The sequence below is a fragment of the Hypomesus transpacificus genome, chromosome 9 (assembly GCF_021917145.1).
Source record: "Hypomesus transpacificus isolate Combined female chromosome 9, fHypTra1, whole genome shotgun sequence".
NCBI lineage: Eukaryota > Metazoa > Chordata > Actinopteri > Osmeriformes > Osmeridae > Hypomesus > Hypomesus transpacificus.
Window position 1 is genome coordinate 7,506,852 of NC_061068.1, and position 20,307 is coordinate 7,527,158.

At 44.0% G+C, this 20,307-nt stretch overlaps 1 protein-coding gene across 4 annotated transcripts in view; it reads left to right on the plus strand.

Annotated features, from left to right (window-relative positions):
• The window catches only part of sema3fb (sema domain, immunoglobulin domain (Ig), short basic domain, secreted, (semaphorin) 3Fb), a 49,023-nt gene extending 33,299 nt beyond the window's left edge, over nucleotides 1-15,724 (plus strand). For 2 of the 4 annotated variants that reach the window (XM_047025037.1, XM_047025035.1), the window contains 13 exons: nucleotides 1,567-1,660; nucleotides 3,107-3,226; nucleotides 3,504-3,643; nucleotides 5,015-5,129; nucleotides 9,078-9,147; nucleotides 9,254-9,398; nucleotides 9,613-9,835; nucleotides 10,919-11,007; nucleotides 11,139-11,180; nucleotides 11,809-11,966; nucleotides 12,235-12,302; nucleotides 12,559-12,692; nucleotides 13,486-15,724. In XM_047025037.1, the coding sequence (XP_046880993.1) occupies nucleotides 1,567-1,660; nucleotides 3,107-3,226; nucleotides 3,504-3,643; nucleotides 5,015-5,129; nucleotides 9,078-9,147; nucleotides 9,254-9,398; nucleotides 9,613-9,835; nucleotides 10,919-11,007; nucleotides 11,139-11,180; nucleotides 11,809-11,966; nucleotides 12,235-12,302; nucleotides 12,559-12,692; nucleotides 13,486-13,926 (1,839 nt within the window). In that variant the 3' untranslated portion in view covers nucleotides 13,927-15,724. Of the gene's footprint in view, nucleotides 1-1,566; nucleotides 1,661-3,106; nucleotides 3,227-3,503; nucleotides 3,644-5,014; nucleotides 5,130-9,077; nucleotides 9,148-9,253; nucleotides 9,399-9,612; nucleotides 9,836-10,918; nucleotides 11,008-11,138; nucleotides 11,181-11,808; nucleotides 11,967-12,219; nucleotides 12,303-12,558; nucleotides 12,693-13,485 lie in introns of all 4 variants that reach the window. The other 2 variants (XM_047025034.1, XM_047025036.1) reach the window with 1 other exon arrangement.
• Nucleotides 15,725-20,307: the final 4,583 nt, after the last annotated feature.

The following is a 20,307-nucleotide window of genomic DNA, read 5'->3' on the forward strand; positions in this document are numbered from 1 at the left end:
TAATGTCGCCATGTCCTCGAAGTTTGGATTTTTTGCTCTCTGGTCAATCTCCATCAATGTTTTGTGTTTGTTGCTCAAAGTTCCACCCAAATTGCATTTTTCTAGTACGTTTTCTCATCATTAGTTTGTGCTCCATTTTTTGTGTCATTTTCTGTGTCATTTCTCAGCAAATGTTCTCTCTGTCTGTGTTTTCTTTAGCTGTATTGACTATTTGACTGTTTTTAACTTGTGTGAGTGTTTCATATTGGGGTTTTAGATGTGTGTATTCTCTTTCACTTGTGTCCTTGTTAATGATACAAATGAAGATGTTTAATAAGGGAAGAATACTTACTGCAACAAAGGTTATCAGTATTAACCCTATTGATCCTTATTGTAAAAGGTCTGTTACAGCTCCTGTACTTTGGTGGTCTCTCATGACAGTGTCCTATCACCTTTGCACATGTCTAGGAAACAGTGCTCCATTTTTCGGTCATTTTTCCGCCCCCCGACCCCTCCATGTAGGAATGTGGTCTGGCAGCCTTTCCCTGGGGGTGCCAGTGTGACCCACACACAAGGCCTGTTGGTTCAGGGCAAACATCAGCCGTCTGTGTCTAACTGCCAGAGCAGAAAAGGAAATAATAGACCCACATAGCTGAGCATTACTCAGATGTTTGAGCTTGCTCTCCCACCATTCACAGTACAGGACGAAACCATTAACCCTTAGATGGGTGTGGGGGCTTTTTCCAGCATGATGTGTAAATGTTTTCCATGCAGCAGTGTTTTTTTTTTGTACGGTGAAATCCTTCAAAGGGACTTTTTCTAAAGTCATGTTTGGATAGCACCCCTGGCACACGTAACCGCTTGTGACCTGGCACACACTAGAAACTGCCAACACCTTCACATTTGCAGGTGATTTTAATCAATGGTGAAGGGATCTCACAAGTGTGCACGTACGAGCCAGTAGAGAATGCTTTGGCAAGCGCTTTCCTCTATTCTGCTCTGGTGTTGATGGACAGGGACAAGGGTGTCATTGCCTCACCCCCATCCCTGATTGGAGCGAGGCTTTGGGATTGGACCTGTTCTGGTTTATGGCAGGGCCTCGGGGCATGTCATAGCATGTCATTGGCTGTTCCCACCCGTGTATCCAAATACCTGCCAATCACCTTTCAGTACTGCATATCGAGATGCCAGGAGCACTGAGCATCAGTCATCCAGCCTCCATCCCAGGCTTGTTTTCACTATGCAGGATTACAGGTGTCAACAGCAGGGCTGCACAGCCATGGGCCCAGAGTGGCTGAGAGATACTTGGCATTAGGCTTGTTATGCTGAGAGAACATCTTCTGTCACTTTCTCCCCCTAGTGTTCTGCAGTGTAGGGGGGATTAAGAAGGGCTCTATCGAAGCATGTATTTTTCTGTGTGAAGGCACTCTCATTATTGTTATGATTCATCCTCTATAATGGCTTATGGGCCCGAGGGGAGTCTCTGGAAGCATATGCACTGCCTCATTTTCCCTCCACACCAGGGAATCAGGATGACATGACAAGGAGCACTGAATTTATTGCTGTCTCATGATTTTTCCATTTCAGGAATACATATTCCATTTGGAGCCAGGCAGAGTGGATTCGGGGAAGGGAAAGTGCTCCTACGACCCTAAGCTCAACAGCGTGTCCGCGCTGATCAGTGAGTATCTGCTAGGTTCAGTCACACGACCAGGCGGAGGGTGGATGGAGGGGTTGCGTCTGGCCCAACTCGGGTCCCCTGAATGGCTGTCAGGGATGGTGAGGGACCCTGTGGTCATGTCCCCTGTGGATCAGCTTCAATCTCTGACCTTTTGAACATTATTTTAATGGTCACTTAGTTTTTTGGCTTACTTTGTTAAGGATTAGTTTATTGCCTAGTTCTTACCAGGAAGATCAAGTGTCTTTTCCATTTGTGCTTGTTTCCCACGAGTTATTCACAGAGGAACGCTCATCGCTGACCAATCATTAAAAATGAAGAATTCAGCCTTGTTAGAGTTGGAGATGTGGGCACAGGCTGGTGTGTTGACTCAGTTTCCATGAGTCCTCTGTGACTTTAAATGAATAAATATATGACTCCTGTCTTATTTGTAGTAAATGAGAAAACGTATAATGGATTGTCCTGGGCAGCAATGGATATCGTGTTAAGCTGTGTGTGCTGAAAAGGTTTGAAGTAGGATTGAGAGCCTTTAATGAGAAGTCTTCCAGCAGTGTCCTCCTCTCCCTTCAAGGTCAGCTGGCCAGGCCAGACCTCACAGTTGCCACAAGTGTAAGTCGATCCTGTCTCTATGGGGTGGGATGGTGTAAATCACCATCACTGCTTCCCACATTAGCACTCTGCCAGCTGACCAGGGTGGAACCAGTAGCAGGCCCAACGAGAGGGAGCCACTCACCCACAACAAGCTCAGCTGTGGCCGCTCATTGGCAGGAAGTGCCGACCACTTTGACCAGTTTCACCTCTGATCAGACAGTATACAGGAGACGGCACCCCCTCCCTGTGTCAGAAACAGCATGCCTTCAAGCCTAGACCTGTGTATACCACATACCGTACAGTATGTGTACCAGCATATGGAATTTGGAATTAGTAATAGTAGAAAGTTTTGTCTTCCCATGCCTGCCTAATCCCACCACAGAGAATGCTCAGCCCTCTGCACAGTGCATGTGGGTGCACCTGCCCTTATATTTAGCCTTGATAGCACCAGGACGACCTACACCCAGCCTCCCAGCTTAACAAAGATGTGTGTGTGTGTGTGTCCGCAATACTGCGAGGCAAGTATTGTCCTTGTTCTGAATCATATGGTCTATTTGAGAATATTTTGGATGTATATTTTTGAATATATTGCATGAGTTCTGAGTTCATCTGAAACCCAGAGATAGAGATGAGTACTCTGATGCTCCGCTGCTGGTCACAGGGATGGGACGCTCCGAGGAGTTGGGTTCTGAGTCGTACCAGGGGCTCAGCAAGGGATTCTACACACAATTTATGTTCAAAGATTCATAGTACTTTATCCCAGATGTGCCTGGAATTCTAAATGGCGCCAATATCTTTGGTGGTGATTTGGCTCAGCATGGTGATCTGTTGCTTTGTTCCTATCTGCCCGTGTTTCAGATGGCGAACTCTACGCTGGGGTCTACATTGACTTCATGGGAACAGACTCAGCCATCTTCCGTACTATGGGCAAACAGACGGCCATGCGTACAGACCAGTACAACTCCAGATGGTTGAATGGTACATTCCTTTTCTTGGCACCCAAACCACTGACATCTGATGAGAACAAGATCAGTTGTCTGTCAATGATCCACCCTGTGATTAAGTGTAGTGCTTGAATGGAATGTGAGATAGATGTGCATGTCAAATGAAATTGTCAACGGGTGTCTTGAATAATTATTTTCAGATACATAATGAAATATGCCTTTTTCTTTCATTCAAAACAGGGACATCTGACTTTTAAACGTGTTTGTCTCTATAATCCATCCCTAAACATGTCCCTCTGTCATCAACTCAGACCCCTCATTCATCCACGTGCAACTCATCCCTGACAGCGCTGAGAGGAACGACGACAAACTGTACTTCTTCTTCCGGGAGAAGTCCTCGGAGATGGGCCAGAGTCCGGTGACCCAGGCCCGCATCGGACGCATCTGTCTGGTCAGTACAAAATCATGATTCACCTCTGAGCACATCCTGTTGTAAAGTGTCATGAGCTTGTGACAGTTTCCCTAAGAAGGAAAAACAGAACCCTTTTTCTTGCTGTGGAGCTGGTGTTTGCCTAGCACGGACGTGCAGGAATCTACATGTGTGTTTAACCTTTCTGTCCATGAGATGCTATTCCGACCCATGACCTTGTGATCCTTTCACCTCCTGAAGATGGTTGTCCTCAAATGCAGATGACTGTAACTTGCTGGTATTCAGTTCAAGGCATCCTAAAGGACGGTTCTTTGAAACTAGACCGAGTGAAGCAGCTGGTCTCTACTTGCAGTGTATCCACAGTATGTGATGATTTAACCTCACTGTCTTAATGAAAGCTTCTACTTGCCCTCCCTCACCAGATTGAAAATGTGACGGAGCAGCACACATAAACAGGGACACGGTTTGTTGCTCTTGTGTAAACTTGGAGCATCTTTCTGAGCTGGGCTTACATTCTGGGAGAGCGTGATGTTTAGATGGTCAACCTGTGTGTGGGTGAATCCGTGGATGCGAGAGTATGTGTATACATGAATATGTTTGTCTGTGTGTGTCTGTGTGTGTGTATATGTGTGTGTGTGCTAGCATGTGTTTGTCTGTGCTTCCTCAGCTGTTCACCGCTGTGTTTATTTGAGAGGGTCAAGCAGTGACCCTGCACACAAACACTCATCCTGCTCTTGGTTCTGTCTTCATGGACCTCCTGGGACACCACTGTCATTCTCACTTTCACATACATCTGGAGGATGACAAAGCCCTTTTCTGGCCTTGAACACACCACATCACCATGACATGTACAACAGTCCTGGATAATCACTCTAAAACTGAATTAAATCCAAGATAAGGATTCATTCAATGTCAACAAAAAATATTGTAAAGCATACAACGGCTTAAAACCACTTTGAGGACATTAAAATGATACATTTGTCAAAAAAACGTTTTTCACCAGCAATATTTCTCAAACTATATGACCCAACGATGTGTTTTCCCCATCAAAGTGAGGCATGCTTTAAGGAGAATGTGTGGTGTTTAAGGAGGAAGCCGCTAAATCACATCTACTGGACTTGGCTCTCCCTCACTGGGTTGGAATTTGGCCCGGCTCCATGACAGATGGGAGAGACTCTAAATAAGAGGAGACATGGTTTACCATCTCATCCCCTCACAACCAAGCAGCCCTCCACACTCTCTCCACGCTCTCCAAACCCGCCTGCTTTTTTTTATATGTACAGTGTGTGTGGGCGGCTCCACCTGTGTTTGTTTTTGGTGGATGGAGAATGTGAGTGTGTGTGTGACGGAGCCTGTGTTCTGTCCCCCCCCCCCACCACCACCACCCCTCAGAATGACGATGGTGGTCACTGCTGTCTGGTCAACAAGTGGAGCACCTTCCTGAAGGCCCGGCTCATCTGCTCCGTGCCGGGGGCGGACGGGATCGAGACGCACTTCGACGAGCTCCGTAAGTCCTCCTTAATCCCCCTCTAACACTCTGTGGTTTCACCCGTCATCCACAAGCCCTCCGTTTTCAATTAGGAGTGAGAAAGCGGAAAGCCTGCGGCAGGTCTTGTGGTTTTTCTGTTTACACTGGTGCCGTGTCCTCTCTAATCATGCATGCGCCACAGTCAGTCCTGATCTATAGGCAGCTTGGGAGCAGCAGACCACCACCTGTCCCTACCTAGTCTGACAGCATGTCACACAGCCCAGTCCTCTGCCCATATGGAAGCCTCCTCCATTTCACTCCCCCTCCTCAACTCTCCAGTGGCCCATACTGCCTGCTGTAATGAGAATAGCACACACTCCAGTACTGTAGATGTTATTTTCTCTCAAGATGGCTCAAACAAAAGGCTCCTTTCTCTGGGCTCTGAAGGACGAGGTGTCTGGGAAGCACTCCCCCTCAGATAGACTGGATGGACGGGCCAAGTCTCGTGGCAGATGGATCAGGTCACCAAGCAGGAATGTCAAGGCCATTACCATCTCAAGAGGAAGCGTCTTCTCTCTCTCTCTCTCTCTCTCTCTCTCTCTCTCTCTCTCTCTCTCTCTCTCTCTCTCTCACTGACTCTCGCACTCTCGCTCTCTCGCACTCTCGCTCTCTCTCTCTTTCTCTCTGTTTGTCGTTCCATCTCTCTTTCGTTTGCTTTCTCTTTCCTTTTCTCCATTTCTTTCGTTCTCTCTTTCTCTCTCCTGCCCTTTGTCTCTGTCTATCTCAGCCTTGGTGTGATAATGATTAAGGGCTGAAGTGTCTGTCTGACGTTTTATTCAGACTTCACCTCACCAATCAGGCTTTCTGTTTAACTCTTATCCTCCCCAGCAAAGTCCCTTTGTCCTTTTCTCTGGCTAACTAGGTTCGAGCTTACATCTCATTATAGGTTAGGCTGTAAAAACGTATTTAGTTTTAACAGCACACACTTCTCATTATGCTTAAGTGAACAGTATAGGTTAAGGATGATTGATTCTGCTAGTGTGTACAATAATCGTGTCCTTGCAACAAAAAAACCTACACTGCAATATCTTTTGGTCTGACTGTGCCCTCTATGTACAGTTCAAGCACATTACCTACAGTATGGGACATTTAAAGAGTTCCAAACCATGAGCGTGCTTGCTCTGGGTTTGTAAACGAGTTTCTGTCTTTATTAGTTGGGTCAGTGTTGACACAGGCATGCTGTTCACAGTGGGTTCAGAGGAGTGTGGAAAGTTGGCACTGTTTGCCAAGCAGGTTTCAGGATATTTCTTTATTAAAACAGTAACTTTGAACAGACTTGGGCTAATCAGGTCTAATTAACAGGATGTATGGAACAGTATAGACACAGACAAATATGGAGTCTATACTGAGACAGGGGAACAGAGGAACAGACAGACAGACAAACAGACAGACAGACTTGTAAACAACAAATAAACTACATTGTTGTTAACAGAATTGTAGGATTTCAAAAGGTCAAAAGCATTCAACATGTAAATCACAATCAATGATCAGCAAAGAGTTCTAAAATATATGTCATGGTACTGTTACAGTAAGAGGCACTGTACATTTACACAGCACCTAAGTGTTTGGATGACCTTAGGTTTTGGAAGAGCTTTACCGCAAGAAGAGACTAGTTGGGAAAGTGCAGCCACGCCTGGATGGAAGAAGAAAAAGAACAGACATTTTTGCTCTCTATATTAGTGCGGTAGTAAAAGGACCCCGAGGTCATTATTGAGAACTTTGATGAACCTTCCAGGCCAGCTGGAGCTCTATCGTGGCAGTATTAAGTGTGAGTGCCTGTGGCTAGGATCACCAGAGACTGAGGGAGTTTTTACAGTTGGAAAGTCTCCGAAAGTTGGCTCTACCTGAGAACCTGTACCCACATGACACCCAGTCAATTTAACCAGACAATGTCGTGGCCCCTTTCCAGACTCCTGCTTGTGCTCTGCCTGTTTTAGAATGTAAAAGGCCTAAGCTAATATTTTCTGTAAAATACAGAAAAGGAGCATACATGTTACATTTTGTACAATCAGAGACACATTCAAAAACAACATAGCACAAGATTGGGCAAAATCTGTTATATTTAAAAACTAAAATATTTTAAGTTTTATTATAATGTGTTTTATTACACTAAGTTTTATTGCCTCACTGAAGTAGGAAATGGAAAGGGCAGTTTTGAGTCTTGGTGCTTTTACAGCTGTTATTAACATGCAAGCACAGCGACCCCCTGCAGCAAACTCTTCTCTACCCTGTCAAAATATATTTTACTACGGCTCAAGTAGCTGTTTCCTATTTTATGAATATCAGATTCTCCTTTTTCTGTCTACCTCTGTCTGGGATTCACACTGTAGGACTGTGTATCATTCAGTCATATTGACGTGCAACAGCAATGTGTCATGGTACGGCACATCTGTTGCATGGTACCTCTGATAGCCCCTTTGACTCTATCTCTCACTCCCGCTGTCAGTGATAACCCATGACCGCTTTGCTTCCCTGGCTTAAGGTGTGCGTGTGTGTATGTGTGTGTGAGTGAGATGGAATTACAACCATATGGTTTCTCTCCCCCTCATTATCCTGAAACTTCAGCCACAAACTACAGATTATCACCCAGGGTCTGTGTGAATACACACCTATCACTTGACACAGGCATAATGACAGAAGCCAAGACAATCCTCACCCCTGCAGTCACTCGCAATCATTCGGTATAATGATATTCACTGCATAATACATCTTTGTTGAAGTGTCTTCAATGAAAATACTGTACAGTACACTTAGCTTGGTCTTGTTTTGTGAATATATTCTTCAATGTTTGCTGGAGGTGCCTGCATCATTATGAGATATGGATATGGCACTCCTAAGGGTAGCATGGAGGTCATTGAGAGAATCATGGAGAGAGCAGAGTAGGCCAGTGACTAAGCACTCTTAGTAGGATTAGTTCCTCTATATTTCTTCCTCTGGGCCTCTCTGCTCCATCTCCAGGAGGATGAGCACATGTAAATCAGGCCTCCCTGAGGGTCCACCAGGACGAGGATAGTGCCTCAGATAGTGCCCTCACACCCAAACTCCACTCCTTAAACCACACCCACCAGACGGGGGAACATGTCCCACATTAAATCACTGGCTACAGTATCACTCCTGGAGTGTGCTTTCAGGTGACACAACCAATGTGTCGTCTCACTGTATGTGGATTTTTACACAGTTCTGCAGTACAGATGTGCATGTGTCTCCTTCTGTTCTTATGAAGGACGCTACATTGTATTGAGTTTATATCTACGGATGGATTGTGGATGGAATTTAAGTAGAGACTTAAGTGACAGATTGCCTAAAGGTCTGGTCACCAAAGCTATGCTATTGTGCTTTTCATACTGTCTATGAAGAAATATTCAACAATGCCCTTCCTGTGGAGAATGCAGTTTCCTGTTACACTGAGAAAGAGACAAGCAGAGCCTTCTGTTTCCCCTGGCAGGATGCTTAGATGTCACCAGGAGGACTCCTCCTCTCCTCCATTGAACTTTGTTTAGCCTCTCGTCCTCTGCACAAACTTATCCTTTCCAAGAGCCCGACGGGTGAACTTTCCCATAGCATAGCGAAGCTCTGGTCACACTACTGTAAGCAACACAGAACTTGACACATCAACCTCTGACCGGAATTCTGTAGATGCAGACACAGGTGTTTGAGATACGAGAGGGACACAGGACTATAGGAAGGTCATGGTGACGGCCTTGTTCATCCTGTCTATACAAGCACAGGCTGAAATTCACAGAGGGATGAAGAAAATGGTTTAAGTGCGTCAGTACTTCTTTTAAAAGTTGAGGGGTGCCTCTCTGAAGATGTCAGGCAGGATCGACTTGAGCTCTGTCAATATTAGCCATCATGAGCCTGCTGTGGAACTTGTTTCTTTAGCCTGCTGTCTTTGCACTGACTGGATTTTGTTTGTGTATGTTACAGGAGATGTTTACATACAACCGACACAAGACACCAAGAACCCTGTCATCTATGGAGTATTTTCTGTCTCTGGGTGAGTCTCCAACCAGTTTTCAATTTTTGTTCCTTCACTGGAACAAAGACTATTACTGTGAATCATTTGTCTTTTGACACATCCATCTGTCTCTCCTAATGCACAGCTCGGTGTTCAAGGGCTCTGCGGTGTGTGTCTACTCCATGGCTGACATCCGGCAGGTTTTCAACGGACCCTTCGCCCACAAGGAAGGTCCCAACTACCAGTGGGTGGCCTACACAGGGAAGATCCCTTATCCTCGCCCTGGGACGGTAAGCCTACCCCCCCGGATGACCTCCAACACCCACAGCCCTCCAACCTTAATACACACTTTAGTGACTTACTCCTCAGATAGAAACCAGCTGTTTGTCCCACAAGGCACATCCAAAACTCTCCACATCCACACCGTGTGTCACAACAATATAGAGTAGACCCACAATTGGTTGTTTGACAGTGAGCTAATTATTCTCAATAATTTTCCACCAGTGTCCTGGAGGCACTTTCACCCCTAACATGAAGTCTACTAAGGACTACCCAGACGAGGTCATCAACTTCATGAGGAACCACCCCACCATGTACAATGCTGTGTACCCAGTGCACAAGCGCCCCCTAGTGGTCCGCACCAACGTGGACTATGAGTTCACCACCATCACTGTGGACCAGGTGGCAGCTGCTGATGGCAATTATGAAGTGCTTTTCCTGGGGACTGGTAAGTTCAGTATATCTTGGTCAATTTACATTGACTGTGCCATCAATGTCCAGATAAAGAGCTATTTCTTGGTCTTAATAGAAGACCCACAGCTTCTGCATTGTTTCAGTCTTATGATGTTCCTTGCAAAGCCTTTTAGTCAGGCTCAGTTGGGTGTACAACGGAGATACAAAGGAGTGTTGTACCCCCGTTGTCTGCTGCTGTCCAACCAAACGCACCCAAAGTCTTTCCTTCAATCATTTATCGCCAGAAGAAAAGCATTTGTAGCCTTTCTGTAGAGATGAAAGTTTAACCAATCAAAGGGCGCTGGTCTTTGCATCTTTCACTTAGTGTAAAAGCTTTGAGCTCTGTACCTCGAGGGCAGGGAGAATGACGAGAAGAGGAGGGCTAGGAGCCGTGTTACAGTCAGGAAATCCATCACCTTAATCTCACCCACCAGGGCAAGACACATTTTCTATTTGTCTCATTCCTTTGAACCTTTTAAAAGCCCCAAGTGACATCACTCCCCCGGCGCACGCAGCCCTAACATGAAGCCCATTCTCTCCTTTGTGTAAGACGTTGTTCTGCAGCATGTATAGCAGAGACTAATGGGGTCTTGTGGTGACCGCAGAGCGCCCCACGGTGCCTGGAGTCAGAGGAATGTCTGTCTTTTCAGCTGCTGTCAGGAGCAGGCATTCAGCGCCACGTTGGGGCACATTTAAACAGTCATAATAAATCTCAGGTATCCTGCGCTCAGGAATGCCTCTTTTCAGAAATCAAACATGCTTTTGGGCAAGGCGTGACCAGGAGAAATACCTCCGGCCTTCGGGAGAATGGGTCACAGCTAAGAAAGAGGGGCTGAGATATAGTGTTGTTGAGGTAGTGACAGTGTGTACGCTCAAGCAAGTGAAAATAGATTGTCATGGTGAAAAGTGAGCTCATAGCACCAGGTTTGAATGTAGACCTCACCAGCTGATTAGCCGTCACACTAAGTGGCTTTATGTTGGTAATGGTATACAGGGGCTGGTTGATTGACTAGCAGTCCAAAGGTCTCATCGTTGGAGGTACAGTATGTAACTCTGAGGTGTGTTTTCTGGTGCACAGACAGGGGGACAGTGCAGAAGGTGATCGTCCTTCCCAGAGATGATCTGCAGACTGAAGAGCTGGTCCTGGAGGAGGTGGAGGTGTTCAAGGTGACATTTCATTTTCTTTCACTCACAGTCTTGCGCTGTTTCGCTCTCTCTTTCTCTCACTCTCCCTGTCCTTCTGTCTCTCTCCCTCTCCTGGTGTCATACTGTACTCATCACGTTTTTCTTTATTCCAGGTTCCTACTCCTATTACGACAATGAAGATCTCATCAAAAAGAGTAAGCATATCTGTAGCAAATTACTTAATATACCTAATATATCTGTGCTGAAATAGAGAGACAGCAACTGAATGAAATGATTTACTAAAACCATGTAAGATGTACGTACAGCTATGGAACCAATATTTCCCTTTAGAAATTAGATTCAGTCTGGGAGAGACGATGAAACAAGAAGTATGGAAAATGCACCACAGTGTAATGTTGTCTTTTACCGTGATTAAAATACTTGGCCTGGGCTACATGACATCACGTGACATGACATCACTCTGACAGAAGGTTGTCATTATACAGTGTGCCACGATGATGAATTCAAAACAGCTTTTTATAACATTGAAAGGTACATTGTCAGTACCTTGAACAATGGCAGTGAAACAGTTACAAACTCGGCATCTCTCCCAATGTGTGCTCAATTCTCCTGAGTTGACTATTGTTACGCTAACACAGTGCTCATCTATTTTCTGTAGTTAGATCATCACATTACATTGTTCTGGCTCTGTTGGCATCTATGTCAACTTTAAAATATTTATTCCAGTGTCATCTTTTATATTTAATTAAACACTGACAGTGTAGTTGGACAAAGACGTGTTCTTCTGTGGTTTGTTCTAACATGTATATTGTCCCCCACCAGCAACAGCTGTATGTCTCTTCAGGGATGGGAGTGACTCACCTGGCCCTGCACCGCTGTGATGTGTACGGGGAGGCTTGTGCTGACTGCTGCCTGGCCAGAGACCCCTACTGCGCCTGGGACGGCAAGTCCTGCTCCCGCTACTCGGCCTCCCAGAAGAGGTGAGCACAAGCATGTGCCAGGAAAGGAACTAACGTGGCTGTTAGATGACTGCATGGCTTATCAAATAACACAAAAGCCTGAATAACCTGTTTAGAATTCTTTGAATGGCCTTCTATTTTGCTGATTGGTGCTTACCGAATTGATTGATGTGTGGTTTATTTGGCTATTGAATGGCCTCATGTATTGTTGAATGGCTTTGTATGGCGCTTGCAGTTGCTTTATAATATTTTTTCTTCTTATTTGGGAATACTGGTCTGACCCCTTTAGAAGAAGCCGGAGGCAAGACGTAAAGTACGGGAATCCCATCCGCCAGTGCAGAGGCTTCAACTCCAACAGTAAGACTAACTTATTGTGGTGGTGAATACAATACATTCCCAATACAAATACACCATAGCTAGTTTAACTCAACATATAGTGCTGATTGCATACTGGCAGCAAAATTAAGGGAAACTTGTGTGCAACTAGTCACATTACACCTCCTCCCACCAGCTAAAAATACAACTTTGAATTGAAGCGTTACTCTTTCTGTGTTTGGACCGTGTGGTTTGTGCTTGGTTGCCTTGGTGACGTCTCTCCCTATGTCTCCTTCAGCCAATAAGAACACTCTGGAGATGGTACAGTACGGGGTGGAGGGCAGCAGCACCTTCTTGGAGTGCCAAGCCCGCTCCCCGCATGCGCTCATCAAATGGCACCTGCAAAGGGACAACAGTGACCGCAGGAAAGAAGTAAGCAGCCTTATAGAGTAACTGACACAGATCAAGAATTACTAGACTGTATGTCTAGTTTTAACATGTATGCTACCAAAGCTTGGCTCTGTAATCTCTGCTTGTTCTATGAACTTTGAACAAGAGATCACATGCAATGATTCTTGAGGTGTAGAGAGAGAGAGAGATCTTTATCAGATTTCCAGATTCCTCCCAGGATATTGTGTTTTCCACATTACGGTACATCTGTTCCTAGACTAAGGTGAAAGAGTCCCTAATGTTTGGTGTGTATACCTGAATATATTTAGTAGTAATCCTTATACTGTCCCAAACCCCAAGTGGAGAAACCCAGTCACAGTTTCACAGCCTTAGGCTACAGTTAAAGTTTTATTGTGAGACTGTAGTTTTCCTTGTCTTTTATTGGGTATTGTATTGGATGGTGCGTATTCCCCTAGGCATGGTGGACTTGGCCATGCTGCCTGGCACATCTGAATCTGAGTGTAAAAGCTGTCAACAGCTAATCAGAGCATTGGACTGGGATGCAGTGACAAGCAGAGAAGAGCAATGGAAACATTACTCTTAGCAGTGGAAGTGATTGTCTCATCTAACTGCAGGACATCAGTCAAACTGAATGTGCATGAGTCATGTTACTGTAGGACTATAAAGGCAGTCAGGATGTTGCTATGGTGGCTCTGATGCCCATACTGTTACAGAGAGTAGGAAATGGCAGAAATCTCAAACGATGGATCCTTCTCATGTTATTATGCAAATGTGATTGTAATGTCTTCTTTTGTTCTCTCTCTTTCTCTCCCAGATGCGTTCTGACGGGCGTGTGATGAGGACAGAGCAGGGCCTGCTGCTGCGCTCCCTCCAGCCCTCTGACTCAGGCGTGTACCAGTGCTCGGGCACAGAGAAGAACTTCAAGCACACCTTGGTCAAGCTGCAGCTGGTAGTGCTGTCCAGTCGGGCCGTCAACAACGTGCTGGTGGAAGGTGGAGGCCTGGCCCCATCTCCACTGGGGGCCAGCTCCTGGACCCCCAACTCCGGCCAGTACAAGGACCTGCTGACCATCCTGAGCCAGCCTGAGATGGGCCTCATCAACCAGTACTGCCAGGACTACTGGCAGCAGGGAGACCCCATGATGGGAGCCATCAAGGCCAAAGACCTGAAGGAGCTGAAGGAGCAGAAAAAGCCACGCAACCGTCGGCACCATGGCGAGGGGGGCGAGGAGGAGGAGGAGGAGGTGGAGACATGAGTAGGCCTTGGACTACCTATAATCCCTACCCACCCTACCCCATGAAACGGGGAGAGACTCAATTTGAGAGTGACATCATGAAAGAAAATCAAAAACACGCGAGAAAAAATGAACTGAAGAGAAGCAAGAGGCATCCAAACAAACCCCACACCTCCCTTTACCAACAAGATATATGATACACAGTATTTATTGTAGGTTGTATATAGTATCATTCTGTGGATTCTTTGTACTTATAGAAAATGCTCTTTGTGTATAGGTACCTTTGGGGCAAATATTATTGTTATTATTGTTATTAATTTTATTGTTGTTGCTGTCATTGCATAATTCTCATCCTTCCATCATTATGAAATGTTTGGAATGTGTTAACTGGCATGCAAAATACAAGTCACTACAAGTCATTGTAAAGACGGAATTGACTTGGGAATGGGGCTGATGGAATTAGTATATTTCTTGTTTCTTGTTTGCTGTGATGTAATGTCAGGACTCATTCTGGGTTCTCCAGGACTTATATTGACAAACTCACCACGGCTGCATGTGGACTGTAACACAGGAAACTCTAACTATATGCCCCTCCTCCATGTGAACCCACATGTCAAATATCATTAGTTTGATATACTTGCTGTGTTTATCAGCTCTTTTAAGACCTTGATAGTAACTAAAGTAGCATTGTTTTCTGTCACTGCCAGTGGTACTTTGTCAAAGGCCTAATTTCCAGAGCTTAACTAACTAATAGAACAAAAATTGACATCCCCTTTCGCTAGCCACTGTTGTTACGTGTGGTAATAAAATGAAAAAGGAATCGTAAGTAAAAGAATGCCGGATGATGATCAATTAACCATCATATTTAAATATATTCAGCTTGGAATCTCAGGAGACTAAGTGTGAGGTGCAAAAAGGGTTATGGTTTTACATGTTTACGGGCATTATTTTCTCTTTCAAAAAACTGAACTGGATCTTGGGAAGGTAAGATATTGGAAACGCTGGCCAGAAGAAAACACATCTTTCAGAGTAGTTTAGTTTGAGATCGAGATGACCAGATGATGATTTGACCTGGCAGCATTGTTAGTTCAGAGTAAAGGCAGCCATTTCTTTTTTATATGCATTCACACATTTTGATCCTTTGATATTAACGTGAAAAAAGAATTGTCCTTACACAACAGAGCATTGTAACAATGTTGTGACACTAACCAAAATCTTGGGAAGCTGGCTTTTCATTGTGTGCATGGATAAATGTATTTGTTCTGTGATTCTAAAATGTAAAAGCTATGTGTAGTTCTCCTGTTCTTGAAGTGTACTGTATGGTCAATGTCAACTCCAGGTCTGAAACACAGCCGAGAAACACAATGGATGAGCACAACTCCTTAACAGGATGATGATGATGATGATGCTGCTCTCTGCTCCACTCCTAACTATGGGACAGTATTCATTCCCAGAATAAACCAGACAACCCCTGTTCCTCTTCACCAGGTTACAACAGGGTTTTACAGCGAAATGAAAAAAGGTTGTACAATTTGTTGGTGTTTTTAAGATGTTTTTGAGTTTTTTTGTATTTTGTTATTTTTTGCATTCAGTTATCAATCCTTCCTGAAAAAAAAACTAAATGCACAGAGGTGACGTTATTGTAATGACTTGTGTAAATTACTTTTCCTTCCCTTTCCATTGTGTTGCTAACTAATAAATTAAAGCTCTATATTTTATAAAAATGGAATGCTCCCTCTCATTGTGATGTTTGGTTTGCTGTGTCTATGTTTTGTCCAGACTCTTCTGGATCATGTGAATAAAATATTGTGTCATACAGTATATGTGTATAAGAACATAATGTGTGTCTCTATAGAAGAATTGTCGTGTCATTCTGTCTCATGGCTATGTGGATTGAGACTATTTCTAATCACAGTCCTTAAGTTCTACTTAGGTGTGCTCAAGAATGTCAGTTTCAAGGCGGGCACTTTATATTACGTAAGATAGGTTCATAAACTGTACTTTAGCAGTTTAAGCTGGGCTGTTGAAAGACTGATCTACATGCAAGTCTCAGAGAGATATGCAATGCTTTTTGTTAGGAGTACGCTTTTTGTAATTCCATCTGACCATTTCACCAATCAAAATACTGTTTCCCATTTTTCCTGTGTACTGTATGCCATGTTCACGCTGAATCAAATGGAGCGGAGGTTGTGCCTCAGTGGAGAAGGTGTTCTCTTGGGCCGTGTGGGTCTGTTTGGATGTGGTCAGGTCTATATAGCAGGCTTAAATCAGGTCCTGGAGGATGTCTACACCCTGTAGAAGCCTAGACAGCAGAGCATAAGAATGAACTCTAGCCATAAGCCTGGTCACCAGTACATCACGGTCAGGTACTAACCCACAGAGAGAAAAAGAAAAAACGGCATAGAGAGGATAGAGAGGAGTCCCCTTAACACCTTTCTTCTATGCCCTAGAAGCTTCCAAGAAGACTGGATTGTACCTTTTCTTCCTCAGAGGATCAGGGCCCATCTGTTACAGTGCAAAACTACAGAGATAAACGCAATACCATCATGTTCAGAATCAGACATAATTCATGAGTTGAACCCTTGTTAGTCAGTCAGAAGTCACAACAGGCCTATACACACCCATTGGTACCGATTGGTGTGCGGTATGAGTGCTGGGGTAAGAACCTTTGTCTCAGCTTGTGACTGTGATGAAGTTGAGTGGGAAAGACACTGCAGAGGTATCTGGGCATTAGAGGACTCTATTGTCACTGCCCACCCTGGCCCATAGACAGAGCTCTGTCCCCCAGCTTATCTGATATCTGCCAGGGAGCAATGGGGGCAGCCGAGGGAGGGGGGAGGGGGGAGGGGGGAGGGGGGAGGGGGGAGGGGGGAGGGGGGAGGGGGGGTGGCTGGGTGGCTTGGTCTGACATCAATCTTGAATAGTAAGACACTGACAACCACGGTCAGATTTCCTGCTAGTGGGAGAGTTAATTTGATATGTAAGATCACAATCAGGCAACTGCCTCTGCCAAATGACTCAGTAAAGGTCATCAAGCTAAGTCTGTTGCTACAAAATATTTCAGGGTTTTGATTCCAGGACACATTTTGACATTTTGTCAATTCCAACAAATGGATGTTGTTTTGCGTGCCACATCAGAAATACAGTATGCATGTATTATATTATCCGTTGCAACAAAACCGACCAAAGACAACTAGACTTAAATCTACACTTCATGACCTTATTCGAGTGACTTAACAGTAGAGGAATTTGTCTGACATACAGCTCCTCAATATCAGTCAGTCTGATCAAGGTCCCTGGTCAGTTGTGACCAGACAGGACATTTTGTGACTATTTACAATCTCCTCCACATCTCTCACAGCTCACAGCAGTCTCTGGACACAAACATCATTGTTGGGACGAGGACAAATTGAAGCTGAACCAGTGAGAGGCAGAAGGGGGGGATCTCATGGTCCATTGTTCTCAGGCATCCATTGGTAAACCTTCAGTCATTGACCATTTTCCCAGTCTCGCCCACTCTACTACATGAATATGATCATTTGTCCTCAAACCTGGAACAGAAAGTAAATGCCTCGGTTGTGTTAAAAAAGTTCAATTAGTGGGATGTAAGCATAGAATACAGAGGTGAACTACCAAACTCTGCTGTCTTGCAAAGAGAGGGTAACACTGCCTCTTGCTGGCTATAGTGAGTGTTGCAGTTTGATGTCCCCTGACTAAGCAGTGTTCTTTAAATTAAGATGATTCTCCCTCCTTTTCCCTTGGTATTGTGCTTCTTTCAAAATACATAATTTAAAGCTCAAAGATGTAGGACTGTAAAATATAATGTAAATGTACATGCTGTAAATAGTAATATTGTGCTTAATGCACTTAATCATTTCACCCAGCAGGTGGCTAGATTGATTGTTGTGTTGAAAAGATTTTTGTGACACGTTTTGTTTTACTTTGCACCTTTCACAAAGCAATGAATCAAACTGCAGGCAGTCATTCATCTTCATAATGCCTATCCCTCTGGAAAGGGGCTTGTCATGTTAATGATGACTGATGCACTCCAATTTCATGGGAAGCAGAAATGTCAATTTATGCAGTAAATGGGAAGTTTTAGTTTGTATTATGAGGGGAGGACACTTGAATTGAACTGAATCCATCATGCTGGTCCACCTCACTCTAAGGACTTGTAAAGTACAGTAGCTTCTGGACAGTAAATTACAGCGCATGCAAGGGCTCCAATTTTTGTGAGGACGTTTTAAAACACAAGGCTACAATCTTGGTGTTACTGGCTGCAGTGGTTGGAAGGGACTGGAAACTTAAAGTCTCAAGTCTCATCCCTAAAACTTTTTTTATGGAATATAAAAATTGTCCAAAGTGTAGCAACCAATGTATCAGCAAATGGAATCCTCTGCAGTTCCACTGGTCGCTCTATTGTGGCACCTTCGCACATTATCATTAGGTAAATTAGGCCAAAACACCCATTACATGGAAAGGTAGAGTTGATAGTGTCTGATGACAGTATAAGACACACCCAATCCCAGAGTACTCAGTGTCTTTCCTTGTGTTCTTTCTCAACTCCCCTGTGTTTCCTGTCGTTCTCTCTGTGTGTTGTGTATGGGCGTAGTCCCCGGTAACGGTCCAGTCCAGGCCCCCCCCCGATCAGCCTCCACACCTGCAGTCCATCAGCTCATCAACTAGTAGTATTTCCACCCCGGTTTCCCTGGAACCTTTAACATCTGCCGGTTTGCTCGCTGCCAGCACCACCATGCCTACTGCCTGTGATTCCCTGCCCTTCCAGTCCTCAAAGAAATACCAACCGTGTTTGGTGTCGTGCAATTGGGTACACTAGCCTAGCCCCCCGTAACACTGACACCAATGGCAAACAGTATGTTCACAAGGACTGAGACACAAGTAAACAGGTGAGTCGATTTTTATTACCATCAAAGTCATTACCTCAGTCAAGGAGTACAGTACAGAGCATACAAATTAGACAGGACCTACAGGTGACCATGGGTCCTGGTGACCACATTTAGAAATACACCAGATGCATGGCAAAACCAACAGACATATCCTTCTTACTATTAGTGGTACAGTATGCACTGAGAAAAGCATTGCTTTAAAATTGTTTAACAGTTTTTATTTACGGTCTTTAGTTAGACAATGAATCACGCAAAATGGTCTATGCACATAAATATTTTTCTCTGTAAAAAATCAACACATTTAAACAAATTAAAGATGTATGTTAAATATTAATAAAACATCAGATCATTCACAGGCATATTTCGAATGGGTGTCATAAATATGAAAGGACAACAAAACAACCTATTTGATCATTTTACATCAAATAATACCTCCACAGAAACGTATAAGGAATATCTTAAAACCGAGAGTAATTAGGTATAATAAGACAAAATGACAATGAGGGCACTTATAAACCACATTTATCCAATTATTGTGTGCATCACTTACAGGAACTGTCAACCGACAGTCATCTACCGTTACATGAGAGGAGTTACCTTACCTACATAAAGTGCACTTAGGGCGGCACAGAAGAACTCAGGTCACATGCGTGACAATTATGATCCAAGCTCTCCGTCTTTGACAGTGTGTTAGTTAAGTGACCATTTAGACAGAGGATTAATGGTTGTCAAGGACTACAGTAAAGGCTTTCAATTACAGAAACGTCCACTGTGAACAGGACACCAGTATATAAATCACAGTTTCAGCAGCAAATTGAATATTGCTTAATTTAGAGTTATTACAGAAAATATTGTCCCCTTTGAAATGAAAGGTGACAATAAAGTGACAGAGATAGGACAATTTGTTATTATTCTGTAGATTATTATTATTATTAGGATAGCATGCAATCAGTTATAAACAGGTTTGAATTACGGGGGGGCTTGGGGGGGTTTGACCCCCCTAATTAAGACTTGGACCCCCCACCAAAAGAGGTAAAAACAACAGGTCGGAGGGGTTGATACACTTCCTGGAGAAGAAGTTGACCCCCCCCGATTGCCATTGTATAATTCGCACTCTGGTTATAAACAAACAAATATAAATAAATAAATAAACATACATAAATATGAGAGTTCTAGATGTTTTTAAAACAGCAATGTCTCATGAATGTCTTACTATTTAGCAATAGTTATTATTACACAATCCTAGTGTACCCCATGTGACATGAAGGCTATATATATATATGTGTGTGTGTGTGTGTGTGTGTGTGTGTGTGTGTGTGTATATATGTATATCCCTAAATAAGGCTCTATATATATACTGGAACTAAGTATTGTACTTCATTTGGACATTGAGGTTTAAGAAAGAATTAGCAACACAAAAATATGAGTGAGAAACACATTGATATATGATGGATAAAAGTATGCATGTCATGAGGCTTTTTAAGAAATCAATAGA